Here is a 21,568-nt window from a genome sequence, read left to right on the forward strand (position 1 = left end):
TGGCTCCCCAGATTCCACAGCTGTGATTAAATGGCCACGTCTCCCATCACCCAGGAGTCACAGTTAGCTTCTGCCACAGCTTTGTTCTTGAGTGCCTGCAGATACAATAGGAAAAGGTCACCACATAAACACCGCTTCTCTGAAGGCAATTTCTTTGTCTGTTTTGAAAGCCGGGAAGCAAAGGGTATTCTAATGTGAACCGCTCTGTGGGCGCAGCAGTATTGGGAGTGCCTCTCTCCGCACCTTTCTGGAGACAGGCACATCTTCGGGTCAGGAGCCTTCCGCGCGCTGGAAAAGCACTCTCAGTCTGCGTGGTCTTGGCTGCGTATAGGCGTTTGCTCCCGCTGTGGGTGAGAGCAGAGTCTGGTGGGCTGGATATGAGCACATGGCGGGAAATGCAGCTTGAGATCTGGGCTGGTGGCACCCAGGCTGTGCAAGCACTTCGGGGAATGCTCTGGTGTGTAATTAGTTCACCTTTTTGTTTTGCCTGTGACTCCTGTTCCTTGTGCTTTTGTTTTTAAAGATAAAGATTTCAGTGTTTTCCCCGATGGTTTGAACAAAGGTTGAGTGTGTGGGGGAATCCATAAAACGGTGTCACCAGAAATGCAAGGAGGAGAGGGCAGCTTTTAATAAAGCACTGCTGGGCACAGGCACCTGGGAATTGGCGTTGGATGAATTCATACGGGAGCGAGGCTGCCAGAAAAGGTCACCTTAGAAGGTGGCAGATGAAAAAGCAGCATGGCCTGCTCTTCTCAGGGGAGCTTTGGCAGAAACGCGTCAGTCCATGGTGGTCAGTTGGCCCAACCTCCAAACAGCCATTCCCCAGCGTCCCAGGGCTCAGCAGAGCAGCCGTCCTCAGGAAGGTGCTGGCGCTTGAATTGGGGCAGAGAACTTCAAGGGCAGGAGCCACAGCAGGGAATGACTTGGCTGTACCTGCCCCAAGTGGTTAGAAGATGGTATTAAGGCACACAGTCATGACAAAATTGTGATTATTTGAGTTTAGCAAAGAAAGTTCGCCTCTTTTCCCTCGTCTATCGATGAGTGGTCTCAAAAAGCAGCTGTAGAGGAAGTAAAGCATCCACCGTATCCGAGGAACGTTAGGAAGCATATTGAAATTATAGACATGATTATTAGCAAAGGGCGCTGTATTTTGTGCTTATCTGAGCCCTGTTTTCCTTTTGCATCACCAACAGATCCTTTTTATAGAGCTGTTGGGCTCTGTGTGGTCCCTATTAAAGTTTTCTTTCCCAGAGCGGTTCTGCTCTTTTGTTGCATGTGGTTCCTGGACACTTTATACTATCAAACAGCAAAACTGCTTTTATTGATGCAGCAAAGAGCAATGAGATCTTTCCAACAGTCCTCCCAAAATATGCTCATGCCTTTTTTTTCATGCCTGGCTTCCAATGGTGGAAAAGTGATTAAGATATGTTAGGTTTACTCTGGTCACTTCAACAGGAGGTTGGTAAAACCAACAAAGGATTCCAGTAAATGGATTAGCTTGTCTTCTCCAGCAAGGCTGAAGCGATGTGTACTTACTCTGTCCATGCTCTTTCTGCGAGACAGCTGAAAAAGCAGAAGGCATCCGCAATTTAATCAAGCGCAGATCAGGTTAGGCAAAGATCACGAAACTGGGCTTGTGTCAGGTCACTGGAATGTGATTGCAATCTGGTTGGACGTAAACAGTCGCTGCTCAGACACTGACTGCACCCGCTGGGGCCTGAAGCCTCACACTCGCTTCCTCCGCAATGCAATTTCCCATCTGTGCGGAGACGGGGAGCAGGGAAGATGGAAAAGGATGAGCAGAGGAGTAAAACCAGTTCTGCTCCATGTGTGAACTGAGCTTTCCTTAGTGTCTGGTACTGGCATTTCCATGAGAAGAGTTCTCAGGGTAGGTGTGTCTGCCATGTTATAATATATATGCGCTGTATTTTAAGTCTGTAGGTGTCTCTATTTCAATGGCCATTGTCAGCTTTTGCCCCCTGGACATAACACAAAATCTGATGGCTCCTGGCTATCTGCAACTATGACTGTAAAATGAAGCTGCCTGTCCTGTTTCCGAAGGGGCGCGTGGAGCTTTGGATGGATACTGGGGCTGAGAGTGTCTGTGGTGCTAATCAGGAGATGGTGAGATGGCCACCACAGCGCACGGGCTGGGATCCTGTGTTGCGTTAGGTAACGCTCGCTACGGGAACCTCCTGGCAACACAGTGTGGACCTCCTTCAGCAGCGGGGAGGGCAAGAAGTGAGTCCAGTGTGCGGAGAGCTTGCAGAAACCCCTGCCAGCCCAGCAGCGAGGGCATAGAGAGCGTGAGCGCTTCTGAAGATGCTTTAGGGGTGTGCAGGAAGGGTCTGGCAGGCAGCAGCCTTGGGGCCGCAGGAGAAGCTGGACAACCCCAAGAAGTGTTCCCATGGGGAGGTGGGAACAGGCGTGGATGAGGCCACCGCTTCCATGGGTTCTCAGCAGTATAAAGACTCCTGCAGTGCTCTGCCTCGGGGTAGGGAACCAGGAGGGGTCTCAGCACGTGCAGACGCTTCCAGAAGCATCCTTTGGTTTGTTACATTTCTTAAAACAAAAAAAACCCAAACAAACCAAACAAAACCCCCCAAAATGTGAAAGTGAAGTTGTGCTTAGACTGCGTTGTCTCGGCAGAAGACTGTGTTTTCCAGCCTCAGGGAATGTACAGGGTTTAAATTCTGCAACCGTGTGCACGGTGTAATATTTTTATTTATTTGTCAGTTCTTTTGGAGGACCTTGTTGTGTGGCCTTTGTTTTTCTTCAGATGCAAGGTGCTTGTCACAGCGCTTTGCTCGCCTGCCTTCCACTTGTAAACTGTGCATTTCCACAGCAGGTTTCATCTGGCTTACTGGGAAACTTAACTGTATATGGTGATTGAAGATTTCTTCTTTATATAGTACCTTAAAAAAAAAGTGTAGTGCCATTGAAATCAAAGCCCGTCTCTCTGCGATAAAGGGCCCTGCAAATTGACCGCAGGGTCTTTCAGACAAGTCTGTCTCCTTTTGATACAGACATCGCCAAGGGAAAAGAAAAGGGAAAAATAAGGTTGCTGGTGCTCAGAGGAGTAAACAGGTGAGCAATTGTTCATGTGAGTCCCGAGGAGCAGCCCTGCCTGCTCTGCAGACACCGTGAGTGCCACCAATTCAATAGGATTTACGTGCGTCTCAGCTCTCGGCAGATTGTCGCCCCACAGAGATGTCTCTGCTTTCGGCACGGTGGAGTAATGAAACGTCATTCAGCGTGCTCGCAGACAGCTGGGAGGAAAGCCACCCTCCGCACAGCCGCCCCACGCTCACTTACATGCTAGAGGTGCCTTTGGGACGAGTCCCTATCAGTTAAATCTACAGGCGATTCTCAGGTTGTCAAGTAGAAGCTGACATGAATTTCTAAATGGCATTAATGTAATTGATGAGGGCTTTTGCCCCATATCCCAACTCTAAATATATATTCGTAAGAAAGTGATTATCTTAATGTAATTCATCATTTGCTTGAAGTGCATGCTAAACCTGAACCTGTTCGCTCTGATAAGCATTTATGTACTGAAGGAACTGATGTTATCTGTCTTTGCCTGTGGTCTTGAACAAAAACGCAGACTTTGAGCTTGTATTAAAAGAGGGTGATTCCCCCCTCTCCGCTGTTTCTTCTGGGCAAGGCTTTCCTGGGAACAGCAACCAGAGGGGGCTGAACTTTTTTTTTTTGTATTTTTAACCCATGCGCACAGGGGGAAAACTTGGATATTTCAGCCTCTTAGGGCTGATTGAGGCTGTCTTGCACCCCGCCTTGTGACCTCCCCTCGGTGGTGGGAGCTGGTTTCCAGGAATAGCTCAGCGAATACTTCGCTCTTTACATGTGTATCCAGAGAAACAAATGGTGCCTATATTCGAAGCATCTGTCAGCCAGACACTCATTCTCACAGTAGTATATGTTGTTTGCTTAAGCAAATCCTGATACGATGCCTGAGCAGCAGGGATGGAGCCCTGGCCAAGGATATAAGTAATGTCCAAAAATGTTGTGTGCTGCCTGAAGCCATAGCCTGGAGGGGTCACACTGCACGGCTCAGAGGTATTATTTTAACCTGAGGCTAAGCTTCTCATTCTTGCTGGTATTTCCCTTGACCCCAGTCAGCAATTATTTCAATTCCTTGAATAGTTTTTTATTATTTGGTGCCTAATTCTTCATTCCTTTGCATTATGATATATAGAGTCAGCAGGGCAACCGAGAGTTCATGCTCTCCTTCCCAGGCAGGGCTTGCAGTGCTCTGGGATGTGACCCAGGGGGGGTGAAGCGTCCATGCAAACTGCAGACACCTGGAGGAAAGCGTATCACCGACTCTCCCATGGTTTTATCTGTAAGTAATATGCAAATACAGCAGGTAATGCCATTACCAGTCTCTGGTTTTGCTGCATTTGCTAGCTGTGTCCTTAAAATACAAAGGCACTTCGTGGTTTTATGCTCTACTTTTGCAAAGTCAATAAATACCAAAAACTTCTGCTCCCTTGGTCAATCACAGTGATTGTCTGGAGAGGAATGAGCTTTTGTGGGCTTGTTGTTGCAGAAGAATCAACTCTGGGAAGTGTACTTCCATTTTTTTAATAATCTATTTCTATAATTGAAGGATTTCAGATTTCTTTTGTAAGAGCAAGCGCCTGCTTAAACATGGAGACAAATACAACCAATAATATGTACTTGAAATTTAATGCAAGCTAATTCATTTTGGCACAGTCCCAGATATGCTGATTAAATGGCCTGTGAAGTGCTACAATATCTTGATAATGTACGTTCTACATTTGATTATATAATCAATTATGTTGCACCTAATAAAATGTAAAATTAGTGAGAAAGCTGTGAGCAGATTGTATCAGGTGCAGAATGGGTCTTGGGCAGCTTTAAAGAAGATTGTGCAGGCTGGGAAGAAGCGTGCGTGCGTGTGTGTAGATGTATCTTCAGATTAATAGAATCATGGAATGATTTGGTTTGGAAGGGACCTCAAAGCCCATCGAGTTCCACCCCTGCCATGGGCAGGGACACCTCCCACTGGATCAGGGGCTCCAAGCCCCATCCAACCTGGCCTGGAACCCCTCCAGGGATGCGGCAGCCACCACTGCTCTGGGCAACCTGGGCCAGGGCCTCCCTACCCTCACAGCAAAACATTTCTTCCTAAGATCTCATCTCAATCTCCCCTCTTTCAGCTTAAAACCATTCCCCCTCGTGCTATCCCTGCGTTCCCTGATCCAGAGCCCCTCTCCGCCTTTCCTGGAGCCCCTTTCAGTACTGGACGGCTTTAAGTACTGGAGGTACTGGGCTTTAGTAAACCTCAGGAGGCTCAGTAAAGCGCTCCCTTTTAATTTGGTGGCTTGATTTAAAGGAAAATCAAGGGTCTGTGGCTCATACTTGCCTTGCTTAAACTCAGGGGGGTATGTAGCTGCCCTGAAGAGGTGGCCATGAAATTGGGATGCAGTACAGTTCGCGCACAAGTCTGTTGGCCCTCAGTCTGCCCTGGCTGTTTTTGCCAGAGCTGGTTTCTGCCCAGCGCGCAGCCGGCAGGTCTGGGCAGGAGGATGCTGTAGGGCTGGGCTCTTCCCTCCCAGGCTGATAGTTGCATGGTTGGGATGGAGAGAAATGGGGTGCAAAACCAGTCTTCATGCATGACTTCCCCCACTGCTCCCTCAGTTTGCTGCCAACAAATTTGCTAGTGTTTCTCACCAAGAGATGACCTTGTATTGCATTTTTAGAACTGATTAGATATTCTAGGCCGTAATTCTGTGGTGGATTTAGAGGGGGTATGCTCCCCCTTGGGCGGATAACAAGTGTATTTGGCTTTTCTCACACCCATCAGAGGGAGAAACCGAACAGTGAGAGCAGAGCCTCCGTTCACTGGCTCTTCGCCGCCCCAGGAACCTTCATGTCCATCCCCGGGGAGGACAATACGTCCCAGCCAGCTGTGACGTTTTCACTCGCCGCTGCTGTCAGCTGTGAGCGCTCTCTGCTTGAAGGATGAGCCCCGGGATGCTGGCGATGCTCAGTGTGGTGGGGAGCTCCCGGCTCTCACCTCCACCCGGCGCCAGGGAGCGGCCACGGGCGTTTGGCAGACCTTCCTCATGCCGTTCCAGGAAAGTTAGGGGTTTCTGGGTGAGTAGCTACGCAGGGTAGGGGAATTGGGCCTGGATTTTATGGCCCTCTGGTAAGAGAGGGTTGATGGGAAACAAATGCGTTATGGCCCCAGACAAGCTGTTGCTACATTTTTTGTTTCATTTTAAAGCAGCACTATCAACCAGTTGGAATGTAGGCCTGGAGTATCACGGGGAGTAATCTAATTAGTATGAAGTCAATTCACTAGTTCCTTTTGTATCTCGTGATGAAATAAGTGGGAAAATGGCTTGAAAATTAGGTGCTAGAACGACCCAATTACATTTCTGTAGCTTTTTGTATTCAATTTCATAAACAATTTTGCTCTTCGCTGGTTAATCAGTGAATGCCTTTTTCCAGTTTGAAAAGCACTTTTGAAATTATAATGCAATTAAATTGTGTGTGGATGTTCTGGCATAGCGAGTGTGAAAGCTGGGGGCCTGGCAGCCAGCCACGTCGTACCTTGACAGTAATGAGTTCCTGAGCTGGCAGCTTGCTGGTGTCATTCATAATATCGTCCACGCCGGGCTACTGTACAACGCAGCCACCTTCAACTCTTTTCCAGCCAGGGTCGCTAGGATCTGCGTGTCGGATCCTCTCCCACGCTTTGCGGAGCCTGTGGAGCTGGGGATAATTCCTGGCGCAGGGTGGCGAGGATCAGCCTGTGAGCCCCTGCTTTGCGCTTGGCGAAGTGAGATGCGTGCAAGCGCGTGCTGAAGTTTTGTGTGAAGTTGTAGAACAGCTGCACACTTGCTTTGGTTTTTTTTCTTTGTATCTCTTCCTTAAGTGAGCCTCTGTAGGACTGAAGATGGGCTGGAGGGGATTAAGTTGTGTTTTCCTGGGGGCATAATGGGGGAAAGTAGGGAAACATCTCAGCGTATTGTCTTCTTCAGTCTGTGGTAGATCTGCCTTTGGCCTTGCTGCCCGATAGCTCATGATCTGGAGATGCAGTAGGTCTGAGCAGTGTCCTCTCACTGGGCAGATTGTCCCCAGGTGAGTTCGCCCCAGGCTCCATATGGGCTCTGAAGCTGCTGGTTTTCTCACCACCATTCCCAAAATCTTTAAGGGCTGGGATGTCGTTTAAGCTCCTCTCTAGACAGCCAAGATGCTGGTGGTCCATTCAGCGCATGAATTGCGTGCAGCACCACGTGGCATCTCATCCGATGCCAGCTGCAAATGACTTCCAAAGGCCCACCGGCTCTTAGAGGCCACGACAACTGTGAAGACTACTGTATGCTCCATGCTTCTGTTGTACTGTGCCCCGTGTCCACGACCTTTTATGGTCAGAGCTGCATGCTTTTTATTCTTCGGGGGTGTTTGTCTCGTGTTCAGCCTGCTCATGGTGAGCAGTGCTAAATTCAGCCTCCTGGGGAAGGGTGACCAGGTCTGCATGATTGCCACCTCCCGTGATTTACAGCCGAGCGCCACAAGGGGAAAGGTAGAAAGCTGTGTTAGGAGAAAAAGAAATAATGTTAGAAATAATGACTTGCTTGGCAGGTTTTAACAAGTTCAGTAATAGTGTTAGGTGCCCTTGGCTCAAGATAGTAACCTCCTCTTAAATGATCATTACCTGGCTAATAAAGACCTCAGAGCAGGTCATTACAACTTAATTTAGACATAGCGTCCTGTTTGGTTTGCGCAGCATTGCCATCTTTCAAGTTGTTGAATCTGTTGCCTGAATGTCGTGGTTGGGAGTTGGGGTTTGCCTGGATTTTTCCTCTCCGAGCAGCTTAACGAGGAATTGAGCATTTGCTCAGTCCTGATGGCCCTTCAGCTCAGCTGCTCGTGGAGGTGAGGATGTGCGCAGACAGGGGAGAGGATGAGATTCTCCAGCTCCTCCCTTCAGCTCGTGGGTTTCATGAGCGTCGCTTCAAGGAAGGGCAGGAAGAAGTGATGGGAATGGAAGACTCCGTTCAGGAAAGCTCTTAAACATATGTTTAATTTCACATCTTGTTGAAATCAATGAGGTTTAAATGAAGGCTCTGGGACTTTGCCTTGTTGATGTGTTGTGTCAGAGTACCTGTGGCTTTCAAAGCGTTTTAGGTAGCTCTTGCCCCGGCATCTCCTTCATGTGGGGACCCTCCTAGGACATGCTAGGTGTGAGCATTTCCCTTCCCACTGTCTCCCTTGGGAGAAGGAGCTGGTTTCAGAGACGAGCGACCACAGCCAGGCAGGGAGGCGTGCGGGAGCAGGGGTCCGGCCTCGTGCCCACCATGCTGCCCCAGCCTCTGCTCGCCGTCATGCTTCTCTAATCCCATCAGCAGCAGGTTTCACATGCAAGTAATTACAATAACCAACCCCCACCTGTTATTAATATTTCGAAGACATCTCTTTGATAAGCCCATCTTTTCAGCCAATTTCCTATTTCTAGTGAAAGCAAAGCATTTTTCCTCCCAATATTGTAAATCTGTCGTTAAAATGAAGAAAAGGAAATGGAAAAAAGGATCCCCCCAACAACAAAACAGTAACACCAGACTCAGTGCTGCACCGCCTTTGTCAGCCCTGGATAGAATTATGCATCATGAATAAAAACCGCTGTCAACATGCATTGGTTTCGAAACATTAGAGCATATGGTATGTGATTATCTGTATTGTCAAATGCAATAAAGTGAATTTGGATATAATAAAAAATGTAATATTTTAGAAATTTGGTAATAAACTGTGGAAGAATTGACAGGCAGAGAGTATTCGACGCCTGTGGGCAAACAGATAAAGGTGGCAGGACTTTGCACTCCGCAAACAACGTCTACTGCAGGCGCGTTAGGAGCAGCTTTCATTTCTGATGAGGGAACCTAACTGGGTTAGCTGGCACCCAGGGGGCGATGGCCCTTTGCCACCGAGACCTGTCTTCCGACAGCCTCATGCTGCTGCTCCACTTGTCCTCTGCTACCCCGCGTGGCAGAGGACTGGGGTCCATACTGGCTCCCCGTGGCCAGGTCCTCACCATTTGGCTGTAGGAGAGGTGAGGAGCAGAGTCTGAGTTGGGATGAAAGCTTTTGGCTTGCCTTGTGGCATGGGGAGAGGCTGCAGGGCCCCTGCTTTGGGGGTGGAAATCAGTGTTAGGAATTGTCACTGGCTCTCTGCGCTGTAGATCTTAATAATAAATAGGGAGAAGTGTTTGCTTGAAGCATGAAGTTCCCATTCTCGTTGTAGACAGATTAATTGGATTTTATAAGCATTTGGGGTTTTCTTCTTCGATAGCAAAAAGAAATCTGTTCATTTATGTCACACTTCCTCTGCCCAACTGCATTGCCATCACTTTTGTAGCAACCAACTGATTGGAAAGCTGGGAAGTTGGTACTGGAACCAAAAGGAGCAGTGCAGAGCTGTGAGGAGCACAGGTGGGTCTGCTCCTAACACGACTGAGGAGCTGGAGTTAAATACTTACAAACAGGCAAATGCTGCCTGGGAGAACTTTCTCCTGCAGTATCTCATATTTCAGCCCTGTGCATTAATTCTCGAGCTGCTGACAAAAATGTACACATTGAGACACGATGTCTCCAACGGGGAGAAGCTGAGTCAGGAACAAACCTTGGGGCCTCCTGCATAGAAAATTCAGATGCAAAAAAATGCAGATGTAAGTGTATCACACGTAAATGCAATTTTTCTTAGGTCAATGCTAATGCTTCTAAATGATCTGTGAATGCATTAATGGTTTCTGTTAATTAAGAATATGATAAAACTGGCATTTAGTAAGTTGCCGTGTAGTATGCGTTGCAGTCATTATGTACTCAGCGCGTTGGTTTGACTTCAGAACATTAATAGAATAAAATTTTAATGAAGAATTGTTATTATGAAAAATTTATTACGAAAAGTTCAGGTACCGCTTACATTAACGCAGTCTGTGACACGTGGTGGGGTTCCCCTTGTGCAGCCGCGCAGCTCAGCACCAGTGCCCTGTGTGCCCGCCAGGGCTTGGGCAGGACCGCAATCCTGACTCCAGCTGCGGCAGCTTCTGTGCGGGGAGGCACACGTGCCCCTGGCCTGGAAATCTTTCTTCAAAATAGAGGTCAAAGGGACAAGTCCCTTCCTCCTGCCAGGGAAAATCTGCCCGGCTGGATTTTTGCTGGTTCGGAGGGGCAGGCTGCTTTGTAGCCCAGCAGCTGCTTATCCGTAGGTGCCTTTCTTTGTCGAGCGATGCTCCCTTTGCAAATGCCACGCAGTAGTGGGAGGACAGAGCAAGGAGCTCGAGCCTTGCAGCTTTCCAGAACAAAAACAGAGGAGTATCTTGCTGGTGCCCTTTATCCAGCTGCGTGGCTGACCTCAGCTCTTCGCTCTCCTGCGGCGCTGGCATTGAAACGCCAGCACCTTGCATGGAGGTTTTGATCTCAGGCAGTTGTCTGCTGATTTAATTTTGAGAATTTGCTCTCATGTCATGGAATAGATATTGACACTTTAGCCAGCAGTAATACCTGCCTGCGTCTGCCCCGAGAACCTGACTATTTTCCATACCCAACCCAAGATGCACATAAACACCAAGTGGATGTGCAGGCTAATCATCTGTCTTGATGAGCATCATTCACAGAAGCACTGCTAGAGAGCACATTTTATAGGTAAATGAGGATGATATTTTCTATGCTAGACTGTAGATGTTAACCTTCTCTTTCCCCTTCTGTCTTCTGGTGCATCCCTCTTGCAGTCTGGTTACTGTGAAAGTAGGGTGAGATCTTGTTCTCCATGGAGCAGGAGGTGCCTTCAGGTGGTGCCTTCACGTGTGGTCATCACTTTTCCTGGCAAACCCCTCCTCAGAGGTAAGGAGGTAAAACTGAGAAGTGTGTCTCAGACTCAGGCTGTAATCTGTGTATATGGAGAGAGTTACTTCTTCGGAAACCAAAACCTTTTCTTCTGTGTGTTTGCAGCACAGGAAATTGGAATTACAGGAATTAACAAGGTAGAATTGACAGCTTTTGTCCCAGACTATTTTGAGCTTTAACGAGCTGAGTTGCAGTATGGCTGATAAATCCTTTGAGGAAGGGGCTAGAAAGTGTTGGGGGGGCAAGAAATGTGGGACCTGGACCACAAGGAGGATTTAAGTGACTTCTCCAAGGAGGCAGCATAAGAAGGTGGCAGAGTCAGGGCTGAGTTTTCGAGTCCTGGCTGTTGGGTTCTGGCACTAACAACTGAATGGCGCTTCCCAGAGGCAGGATGAAACCCGCAGGTCCCCGGTTCCAGCCTCTCAAGGTAATGACTTGAATTACCTTCGTAGACAGCCGAAAGTTACAAACATCCCTGGTTCGCTGTCTGAGCAATTAAAATGTCCCGGCCCCACCGTTTGGTTCATTCTGTTTGTCTGTAAAACGAGATCTGGTGACAGAGATTACAGGGCTGGGTTTCATGTCCTCCTCTCTGCCTCTCCCTGTAGGTTTTTTATTATTATTATTAATTATTATTTTTATCATCATCATTATCCTCATTATCAGGTGGCATGGCAGTCTGGAATGCGTGGTAGCCTACATAGTAACTTTTTCCCTTCTGATTACAAGGGATGTGTGAATAAAGCAGAGGGGTATTGATTCACACCAATCTATGCATCGACTGTGTGGGAGCCACTTGCAATTCCCAGCAGCGCCAGAAAGCTTTGCAACAGGGAGAAATATGACCAGGCAAGTTGAGAAAATAAATTAAACTACTGTCAACTTTTCTTGTTTCTCCCCTCATTATTAATGGATGGAATGGGGCTCATTTATCAAGAAGAGGAAAAATTAATTGACACGGGCTTTAATGTTATTATGCCTGGCTTGTCTGGTCAGATTTCTTCGTCTTTAATTTTTTTTACTTTTTGAAAGGTATTTTATTACAGTTTACAGGTCCAGCTGCCAAAACTATTGGTATAAACAAGAAAGCAGGTGCATAAATAATGCCACAGCAGGACTGGTCCTTCCTCTGTTTCAAAGCTTAAGTAACTTAAGTATGGGGAGAAGACAAGAGATACGAGCAAACGCAAATGAGCAGATTGGGTACTGAGACCTAACACAAAAGGAGGATGTAGCCTGAACTAATATTTCCTCCTGCTGTGTACTGCAGCTGGATATTCCCATCTGTCAGCAGGGCCGTTCGTTAGGCAGCACCGGGAGCCAGTGGGACCGCAGACCCCCAGGGGCCCGGGACGGCGCTGTACCAGCTGGGCTGGGGGCCTGGAGCAGGACGGTGCCACAGGACTGCGTTACATCTGTAAGGGGAGGCTGATCCTGCATTAACGAGAGCACCAGCAGGCGACTGTCGGGTTATTCTTGCCTAGCAGCAGGAGTGAGAGTTAAGCAGAGCCTGCATTGCTTATTGATATGATGTGGACCATATAAATCTCTTCCCTTCTCCTCTCTGTGCTCTTGTCTCCTGCCCCTGGTCTTTGGGATTATTGTGCAGGAATAAAAAAGCCTTGTTGATTACTTACTTCCCAGAACCCCTGAAGGGTCTCTCAGGATGCTGTAAATGCAGTGTGAGGCAGTCCCAGGTGCAGGGACAGCCCAGTCTAACCCGACAATGCAGGCGCAGCTTGGGGCGAGAGGAGCGCTGCGGATGAGATGAGATGAGATGAAGTGACTTGCTCCACCTCATCGGGTGACCACGAGGCAGCCTGAGTGTTGAAACAGGCTACTCCAGCTCTCGTTCCAGTGCCTTCAGCCATCATTTCTGGTGGCTGCAGAGCCCCTTCACAGAGCAACAGTGCCTGTGTGGTAGGCCAGGGGTGTGTTTGCCTCTGGTGAGGGTGGTTTTGGTTCAGGTGCCGAGCTGCAGGCTGGGGAGGGAGGTGCCAGCACCCTTGGCACGGCCCTGGCTGCTTGGGGCTCCTGGTTTGTCTGTGAGAGCCCCCCAAGGGCAAACCCCAACATTAGCCTAGGTTTAACCTTTCCAGCGTGGGATGTGATCACCTTATTTTCCTTGGGTTTCGGCTCAAAGGGACTTGAACCTTTAACCCCATAAGCTGCTTTTGTGTAATTCTACTGACAAGGGACGTCCTCTGTGTGTGCAAACGCAGCTGCAATACCTGTCCCTGTGCACACAGATAAACCCGGGCTGTGCAATAGTTGCTGCCAGCCTGCAAGAGAAAGTAGATCTATTTCATAGCAACAGTGTCGTCATCTCAGCTGTATTTTACTGAGGTTGTCATAAAACCTCTCAAATGACGACAAAGGTATGAAATACAGTTGGTTCAAGTGTGAAAAAGAACCTAAATGCAAAACACAGGAGCGCTGACATTTGGTATCTTCAGCATGCTGCTTAATATTATTTATGATTTCTACCATTTTTGTAAAAAATTATTTTAATGTTTTGTATGTTTTCAGTCACTTTCTCTGAACAATGTTTCCCTTATTTCTGGAATACTGTGACAGAAAGTGCTGCAGCTGAGCTCTGCTTTGCTGCACGGAGCCGTCCGCCCGCTGGCCTGGGCAGCTTGCTTGGTTGAACAAGGCTCTGGATCAAAGGGTGCTTTTCACTGAGATGAAGGTGTGTCAGAGGATGTGTGCTGTGCCGTTGCACGTCAGGTGTCTGCTGTCACGTTGGAGATCTTTCCAGAGGAACTCTGGGTTATTCGGATGTTTGAGAGTATCTTGCCTTCTGCTAAGAAATGTAGTTCACCAGATTCTCCCTCCCTTGTGCATCATACACTTGTATCTGTTTCCTAGCGAAAAAAATCCCCTTTTGGGAGTCGCTGTTAAAAAAGCAACGTTCTGCCAACCAGCCACCCCAAATGGAGTCTGGGCTGCAGGCGCACCATGTACCTTCTGCTTGGTTTACTTCACCTGAAGGCAGCTGTGTCCTCTGGTGACTGAGTCCCAAATATTTTAGCTTCTAATTAGCAGATGCAGAAAGTCCCAGCAGGTAAAATAAGTCCCCTGAAGTTGTGGAGTCCTGTTCATTCCCTGCCAAGTGCTACTGTAGGCAGGACCAGACTGGAACAGATCGACTGCCTGCTTGGCTGCCAGCACCGTGGGAGGATCCCATGGTGCCTGGGATGCTGGAATGAGCCGTCCTCTCACCAACACCTGCTGCTCCAGGGGGCAACGAGATCAGACCAGAGGGGAGCTGCTCCTGGGAGTCCCTTGAGCCATTCTCCTCATGAGCCTGTGGGCCCCAGCCCTCATCCTTACCCCTCTGAAATGAAGCTTTGGCATCTCCATGTCCTTGTGGACAGGATGACTGGGAGCATGCGAAACAGCTGTGAGCACAGTTGTAGGGAGTATAAGATAAACCAGGGTCGTTTGCTGATGTCCTGAGTGTCTCCATGCTGATGTGCGCATGGGGAGGTAGGAAGGAAGGTGATCTGGTGGTGAGGTGATGGATGAGAAATCTCCAGGCACTTCTCTGAAATTACGTCCCAAGGGAAAAGCCCGGCCTCTCCTTGGACGCGGGGGGGCTGCCAGGCTGAGGGGGCGGGTGAACTGTCACAGAGCAGAGGTGCCACCCTGGGGGTGCAGCTCCTGGGACTGTTTGGCATCTGGAGGCAGAGAGGGCCTGAGGAACAGCAGCCCACCCGCACGCTCGTTGCAAGAACTTGTTCAAATGGAACGGCTGGGCCTTTGGCTACAGGAACTGCAAAGCAGCTTTTCCGCTGGTCGGCCCCCTCCATTGCCCTCCTTTGCCCAGATTATTCCTGCTGATGAGCTGGAGCTCGGCACACGTGCAGACACCTGCCCTTTCTCAAGCTGGCCAAAGCCTCTCCTTTCAGTTGTTGCCCTGCTCGCTGCCGCCAGGCTCTGGTAGAACCTTGCGCATCGTTTCGGTGCCCATCGGTGCCCTTGCCCGGTGGGTGAATAGAGTGGAATGACTCCTTTTTCTGAGCGGATGCCAAAGAAGGGATGTTTCACCTGGAAGTCATGAATAGGTCTCAGCTTGCTTTAGTGATCACGCTTGGCTCAGAGCCTCTCGTTTGGGGGCATCTGTTTGCCTCTTATTTTATATTTTCCTCTCTTCTTTGTCTTTTGTTTTACAGAAAAGATTATTCAAATGAATATTCAGTTTTATTCATTTGAATAAAAAACCCAACCGTTTGACTCTGTTAAATGCTTATCTCTTAAATAGAGCTTGTTAGCTTCCAATAATAGCTTCATTCAGAACGATGCGGTATAATTTCATTTTAAAATGTGTGCTCCTTGACAACCGGAATCCTATTTATGTCACCATTTTAAACAGCCGCCTTTGTTTTGTGTTAATCTTTTTCATACACTTTCCGAGAACCATTTTTTCGTTGACTCTTAGTACCTCTCAGAGAAATAATTGTCTATTTAGTCCAGGAGGGTTTCTAAGAGTTTTGGTGATTTAAAAACGAGCATGTATTCATTATGTTAACTAATAGGGCATGCATGCGGTAATATTTGTGTGTGTGAAATTATTAAAAGTTGGAATCTGGTATTCAAAGAGCAGACTGAAAAAGAACCCATTAATGGTCACTTTTATGATGTTTTTCGTTCTGGGACATACAGTCTCTTGGGGATTGTTCGTTTAAGGAGTATTAGCATCTCTTGAATAGCATCCAATGGACTTTAAGTGCCTGGATATGCACAGATTAAAATCCTCTGGTTGCTTTCCAATCAGTTAAAGCCATCAGTAACCGTAAAGGGAAAACATGGTGAGCCTTCAGCTGCAGATTGAGTGCCCTGTGTGGGCTCTGGGCCTGAACCTGCGGCCGCCCGTGCGCTGGAGCTGCCCACCCTGCCCATCCGCCGGCTCCAGAGAGGAAGGAATAAAAGATGGTGTTGGTTTTTCTTCTAGACCACATTACCTCTGTTTTTCCTTGCCAGGCCAGCTAGGCTGGGCTGGGTGAAGTAGCGTAGATCTTTTACAAACCTGCAAATGAGTGTTGACACCTATGGATTGTTATTTTACTCTTGTTATAAAATCTGTAAATACAGGAAGCCGGGTGGCTATCTGATTTAATCAGTCAAATAATTTCTTCATAAATCTGTATTTAAGCCATATGGAGTGGGACGAGAATGGGAAACTTGTTTCCGAGTCCAAATGTATAATGAGTGCAGTGGGCTTTCTCTGGGTGTTATGCATAATAAGGCTAATTCCTCTAAATTCCCTCTCTCTCCTCCATCCTGGCAGTGAGACCTGACAAAAGTTGAAAGAGAAATCCTCAACTGCAGTACTCACTAATGAGTTACTAATGATGAAGATGTTGCTGGTGCTCAAACAATTAATGACTTGGAGCCCTGGACTGGCCATCTCATTGCGCTGGGCAGAGCTGGTCCCCAGCGGCGCACTGCTCCCGGCGTTGGTAATTGCCCGGCACAGCGGGCTCCGGGATTCCTGGGATGCTGTATTCAGCCAGTTAACCACAAAAATTTTAGTTTTAACTACAGGTCTGTTTAAGGTAGATTTAAATGCAGTAATTTAGAAGGCAAATGAAAGACTTGAGTTAAGTAAAATACTTGAGGCTGCTACATGCTTTAGCTGCAGAGTAAAAGAGTGTTCTGAGCACCGGGTTGAGTGTGACATGTTGTCGGATGATGTGTTACGCCTTAGAAGAGATCTGGAAACCACTTCTAGTGTTTTTTCTGCCCAAGAGGAGGGTCCAAAGAGGGATGGGAGCATTCCGCATTGCTATGCATACCACGCATTCCCAAACAAGCCAGCTTGGGAGCTCCGTGGACCTAGTGTTGGCCAGTGTGGGAGCCGGAAAGTGCGCTTCACAGCTTCAAATATTGTAGCCTGCAAAACGTATCTTGTCCCTGTAGGTTGCCAAACCACCCTGTGTTTTTAAATGCTTTCTGCTGTGCCCTATCAAAGCAAGTTGTGTGTGTTTAAACTGATGAAATATTGCTCTGGGACCGCAGCAAGGAAACTGGCTGCTCTCTGTGTCCAGGGTCTGACAGGGAAGTGGGTTGGGGGATCTCTTGGGATCAGCAGGACACGGACATGGCCCTCACCGCTGCCAGAGGGGGAGCAGAGCCAGTACTGGAAGGTGCTCATTGCAGGTGGGAAGTGCCAGAAGCAAAACAGGTTTGAGATTAGGCTTCACTGCTATGTTCCCAACAGCCCGAGGGTTGGAATGGTCAGTGTGGGATGGGTGGATGGACGATGGATGGACACGTAGCCAGCGGCAGCCAGGAGCCCGGTCCCTCAAAGTCAGCACAGACAGAATGGCTTTTCTGCCATGCGTGGCTGAGCCCAGGGATGATTTCTGGGAAAACTATTCAGGAAAAATAACCCTGAGCAGCGCTGGTTTCCCCTCTCTCTTCCTTCCCTGTGTCGTCCTGTCTGGGGGAAAAAGCTGCTGCTGAGGATGTCTCAGCTCCAGCACGTCTGGCGCTGAGCCTGCTGTGTTGAAGGCCTCCAGTGCCAGTGTCGAGTCCAGCAGAGTTTTCAGTGCCATTTGAGGGAAGAATTTCATCCTGTTGTTACATTTTTAAGATGTCATTAGCTTAATTGGTGTCGATGTTGACTCATCGGGTCTTTGCCAGAAATGTAGCGCATTAGTTTGTTCCTTGGGTTTTAGCTTGATTTTATTTTTTTCTTAAGGAATGAGCTCGGAACATGCCCGTGGATGGTTGTGGTGCGCTGCCAGGTTCCTTCAGTGTGGCATCTGTGCAGCCGCACCCCCCGGCAGAGCAAACACAGTGTGCGGCTGCGTGCAGGCAGCAGGCATCAAACCACCCTAAACCAGCCCAAATCCAGGGCTCCTTTGAAGCAGCAGTAGAGGAGAGAGGAATGATTAGATCAGAGGCCTTAAACGTAATGGTTTCTTAGGGGCCTCAGGATGTCCTGATGAGGTATTAGAGGAAGTAATTCAGGAAAAAAGGGACAAATAACCACCTCCGGAGCCTGGCTGACCCGTGGTGCCGGCTGCATCTGCGCGGGATGGAGCTGTGGTGGCTGCACCGCTCGCCGCAGCACGCAGCAGTGGCAACGGCTGGGGTTCACTCGAAGCAAATGGGAACACAAAGTGCTGCTGCGTGTTTGGGGAAGCACTGAGATCTTTTTTCTCACTCGGAGTAAATGAGGAATCATCTTCCATCCTCCTGGATTTCTATTTTTTTGGGTCATGTAATGGGTCAGCTCTAATGGAGAAGTCCCATGGAATTAAACAAGAGATAAAATCAATATGGTTCCATAGAAATATAATTGGGTTTTGTGGAGATTGCTCTTAAAAACCTATAAGGTGTAAAAGAAAATACAGCCTTATTGTAGTTTCTGAGCCATCGTGTAACTGGGGTGTAACTATCCATTAAAGTCTGCAGGATGGATCAAAAAATCCATAAGGAGTTTTTAATTCTCCATTAAATCCTATGGAAGAGGTGGAACAGAACCATATTAATTTTCCCCATGACAATGTTTCTTCCCTCCATTAGTCTGTAATAAGTCCAGCAACAGCTTCACAGACAGCAGGTGTAGTTACACATGCATATCTTTATGAAAGTTTTCCAAAGTCCCAATGGCTAAGTAATGCCTTATTGTCAGGAAATTGACTTCACTAATAGTTTCCTTCTTTTTCCTCCCCTTTTTGTTTCTCTGTTGAATAGGATTTGGCTTTGTAACTTTTGAAAACGAAGACGTGGTGGAAAAAGTCTGTGAAATTCATTTCCACGAAATCAACAATAAAATGGTAAGTTCGTTTCGTTTCACAGCGCGTGGTGGTGGCAGCGAGCTCTTCTCCTTTGTCACAGACACGTGGTGTCACCTGCCCCGGTGGTGGCCCTTTGGGACAGCCATCTCCATGGGGTTGGCTGGGTGCTGGCAGGGGTGTCATGGGGACAGGCTTGGAGCCTTGACCATGGCCTCTTTGGACTCTTTTCCCCTGCCCGCAGAACAGGGCTCTGTCCCACCACGAGTGTGGGTGTTGGCTGCAGGCTGCCCCACAGCATGTTGTGGTGGGAAAACCAAGGGGCTGAAGACGCTGTGAATTGTCCTGCTCAGCTCCTCAACCAGCCTTGGTGAAGCCCTCCTGCTCCTCCCAGGCTCTTGGGAAGAGCTGTGGCAGCCGCTGAACAGCTGCATTAGGGGTTTTCAGAAGGGAATTGGATTGGAGTAGCTGTTACAGACCACGGGGTCCCAAAATAGCTGTTCTGGTCGAGCTCCCAAGCCCTGATGCTGCTCTGACGTTGCTGCTGCCTGCTGGCCTGTGTCCCTGGGGATTTGTGGCTCTCTGCCATGGAGCCGCAGTTGCTTTCAACCCAGTCCCAACCCAGGAGCCAGACCCGGGCGAAGTATCTCCTAACTGACAGTCAGGTCCCAGGTTGTGGGTTGCCCTGTCAGTAAAGCCACTGAGCCAGATGAAAAAGGGCATTTGTATTTCAGTCGGTACAGTAACTTTGATATTTTCAGCTAAAATATTCTTTTTCCCTTTGTCAAAACATCCTTTGCTTCTCAAATGTGTATTCAGATATGCATTGTATATTGGTCTGATATGTGTTCACAGACTTTAAATTCAATAATAGAGCTTTTAGTGTGGATAAGATCAAAGCAATCTCCTTGGCATATGCTGGAGGCCTGATTCAATATTTGACTTGCTAATTTTTCCCAGGGCACTGAAATAATATTCCTCATATTGTTCCTCACCGCAATATGCATCTGGAATAAAAGTAAGGGTCCCCTTAACAAACTAAGTGGTGGGATGGCAGGGCAGGACTGGGGCAATTCTCCTTGCCCTGTGGGAAGCTCTTGCTCCATCTTGGATGGGTGCTGCAGGCTTTGCCTCTGCCCTGTCCCAGCATCTTGCCGTTTCTCCAGCCGCCTCCTGCTGCTGGGATCTCCTGCCTGCCACCAGTAATATCTCACCTGAGGAACATGTGGGTTGTGGGGAGGCTGTATACAGTTATTAAATGCTGATTAATCTGCCTTAAAATGAAACAAAAAGAACCAACCCCCTGTAGCCCAGCAGACCCAGCAACGCATTAGAAGCGCTTGGAATGTAAATTTAGGTAAGATTGTCACTTGGGAGGGAAGATCTGCGATGCCACATTTCAGGATTTTCCTTTTACTTCATCACAGGTGGGCGCATCTCATGTTATTCTCTGTAGGTTTAGTTATTTCCCACAACAGGTTTTTCTCTGGAGCAATGCTCAGCTTTCACCTGGTGCAGATCAGGGCTGGATATAGGATGGAAGGAGCGGGGGGGGCTGGTGTGTCCTGGCAAAACTCGTGCCAGCAGCAGAGCAGAGCGTGTTGTGTGACGCTTCATAGCGGGATCTGCACTCCTACAGTGTTGAAATCTCCCCTCGCTCTTGGCACAGCTCTGCTAGGGGAGGGGTGGTGGGAGGGCTGTTGGGAAGATTTCTTCCCAGATGAAAGGCTGCGCAGGGCGGTAACAGCAGTGAAGGGAATGCGGAGGATGGGACAGGGCGAAAACACTTGAGGAACATCACAAAGAGCAAAAAAAGAAACATATAGTCAGTTGGTGTTTTATTGTCGCAGATAATTAATGTATTCTTCCCGGCTCTCTGTGCCTGCTTGGTGCACGATCCAGGTGCCGTGGTGCTTTGAGTGTTGTCTTCTTGTCAGTTCTCTACGGTACTAATTTTAAAAGCAGCCCATGAGGGAGGGGATGAGACATGGGACTGACTCATCCTATTGCTGATGTGTCTGCAGATGAACTACCAAACCCGTCAGGGGCAGGAGAGCTTGTGCACGCTGCTGTGACAGTGCGCTGGGGCGGACGGCCAGAGGTGACACACAGCTGGCTAGAGGGCAGAGCTAGGCGTGGACATACTTTCCATAGTGCCTTCAGAGACTTGACCACTCTGCCTTCATTTTTATCGTGTCCCCCTCTAGTGTTGAGCTGCAAAGGGGACAGGCTCTCAGCCCCAGCTCAGGGTGATGGGCTTTGCAGCTGCTTGGTGAGCAATTCCTCATCCCAGTCCCCGTCCCCATCCACATCCCTGGGCTGCTCAACTGGGGCACTCGTGCCTCCGCGGGCACCGACTTGCCCTGAGTTTGCTCTTTCTCATCTCCTGAATGCTGTCATTTCCCAAAACGCGGGGGCAAGCAAAGGGTAGCGAGGCTGCTGTTGTTCACGAGCCTATTTCTAGCCTCCTGTCTCCCTGGCAGGCTATTTTTAGCCCACTCGTTCTGCTTCTGTTGCCATCCGTAAAGCTTAGAATGTCAAATGTAATATTAAACGATCAGTGTGGAAGTGAAAAAGAAAATGCTAGTGAGGTATTTAATAAATGAAACTTGGAATTTGCGTGGGAGGCCAAAGACGTTCTCCAAACGTTGAGGGGGGGGAGAAATACACAAATAAAACCCAAACAGGCTGTCCCCTGAATATTGTTCCTTTGACACAAGCAGTCTACTTTGCAATGAGAAACCTGGTTTTCAAAGGGGGTGCAAAAGTAGCTGGAGAAGAAATGTGATGGCGTGCTTTATTTTCCTTTAGATCCCACTGTGATAGAGTCGTTCACATCACAGGTGCAGTGGGACAAATGCTGGTGAGCAGCACAGTGAGCAGAGCCTGGTCCAGGCATTTTGCACTTGAAGCCAGGGTCTC

At 48.4% G+C, this 21,568-nt stretch overlaps 1 protein-coding gene across 25 annotated transcripts in view; it reads left to right on the top strand.

Moving 5' to 3' along the window:
• The window catches only part of MSI2 (musashi RNA binding protein 2), a 247,089-nt gene that overhangs the window by 174,649 nt on the left and 50,872 nt on the right, over positions 1-21,568 (top strand). For all 25 annotated transcript variants that reach the window (XR_008453070.1, XR_008453073.1, XR_008453071.1 and 22 more), the window contains one exon: positions 18,606-18,688. Coding sequence is in view for 20 of the 25 variants with exons in the window: in XM_054084641.1 (XP_053940616.1) it covers positions 18,606-18,688 (83 nt within the window). In the remaining 5 variants the exon portion in view is untranslated. The remainder of the gene's footprint in view (positions 1-18,605; positions 18,689-21,568) is intronic.

This window comes from Cuculus canorus, chromosome 20 (assembly GCF_017976375.1).
Source record: "Cuculus canorus isolate bCucCan1 chromosome 20, bCucCan1.pri, whole genome shotgun sequence".
NCBI lineage: Eukaryota > Metazoa > Chordata > Aves > Cuculiformes > Cuculidae > Cuculus > Cuculus canorus.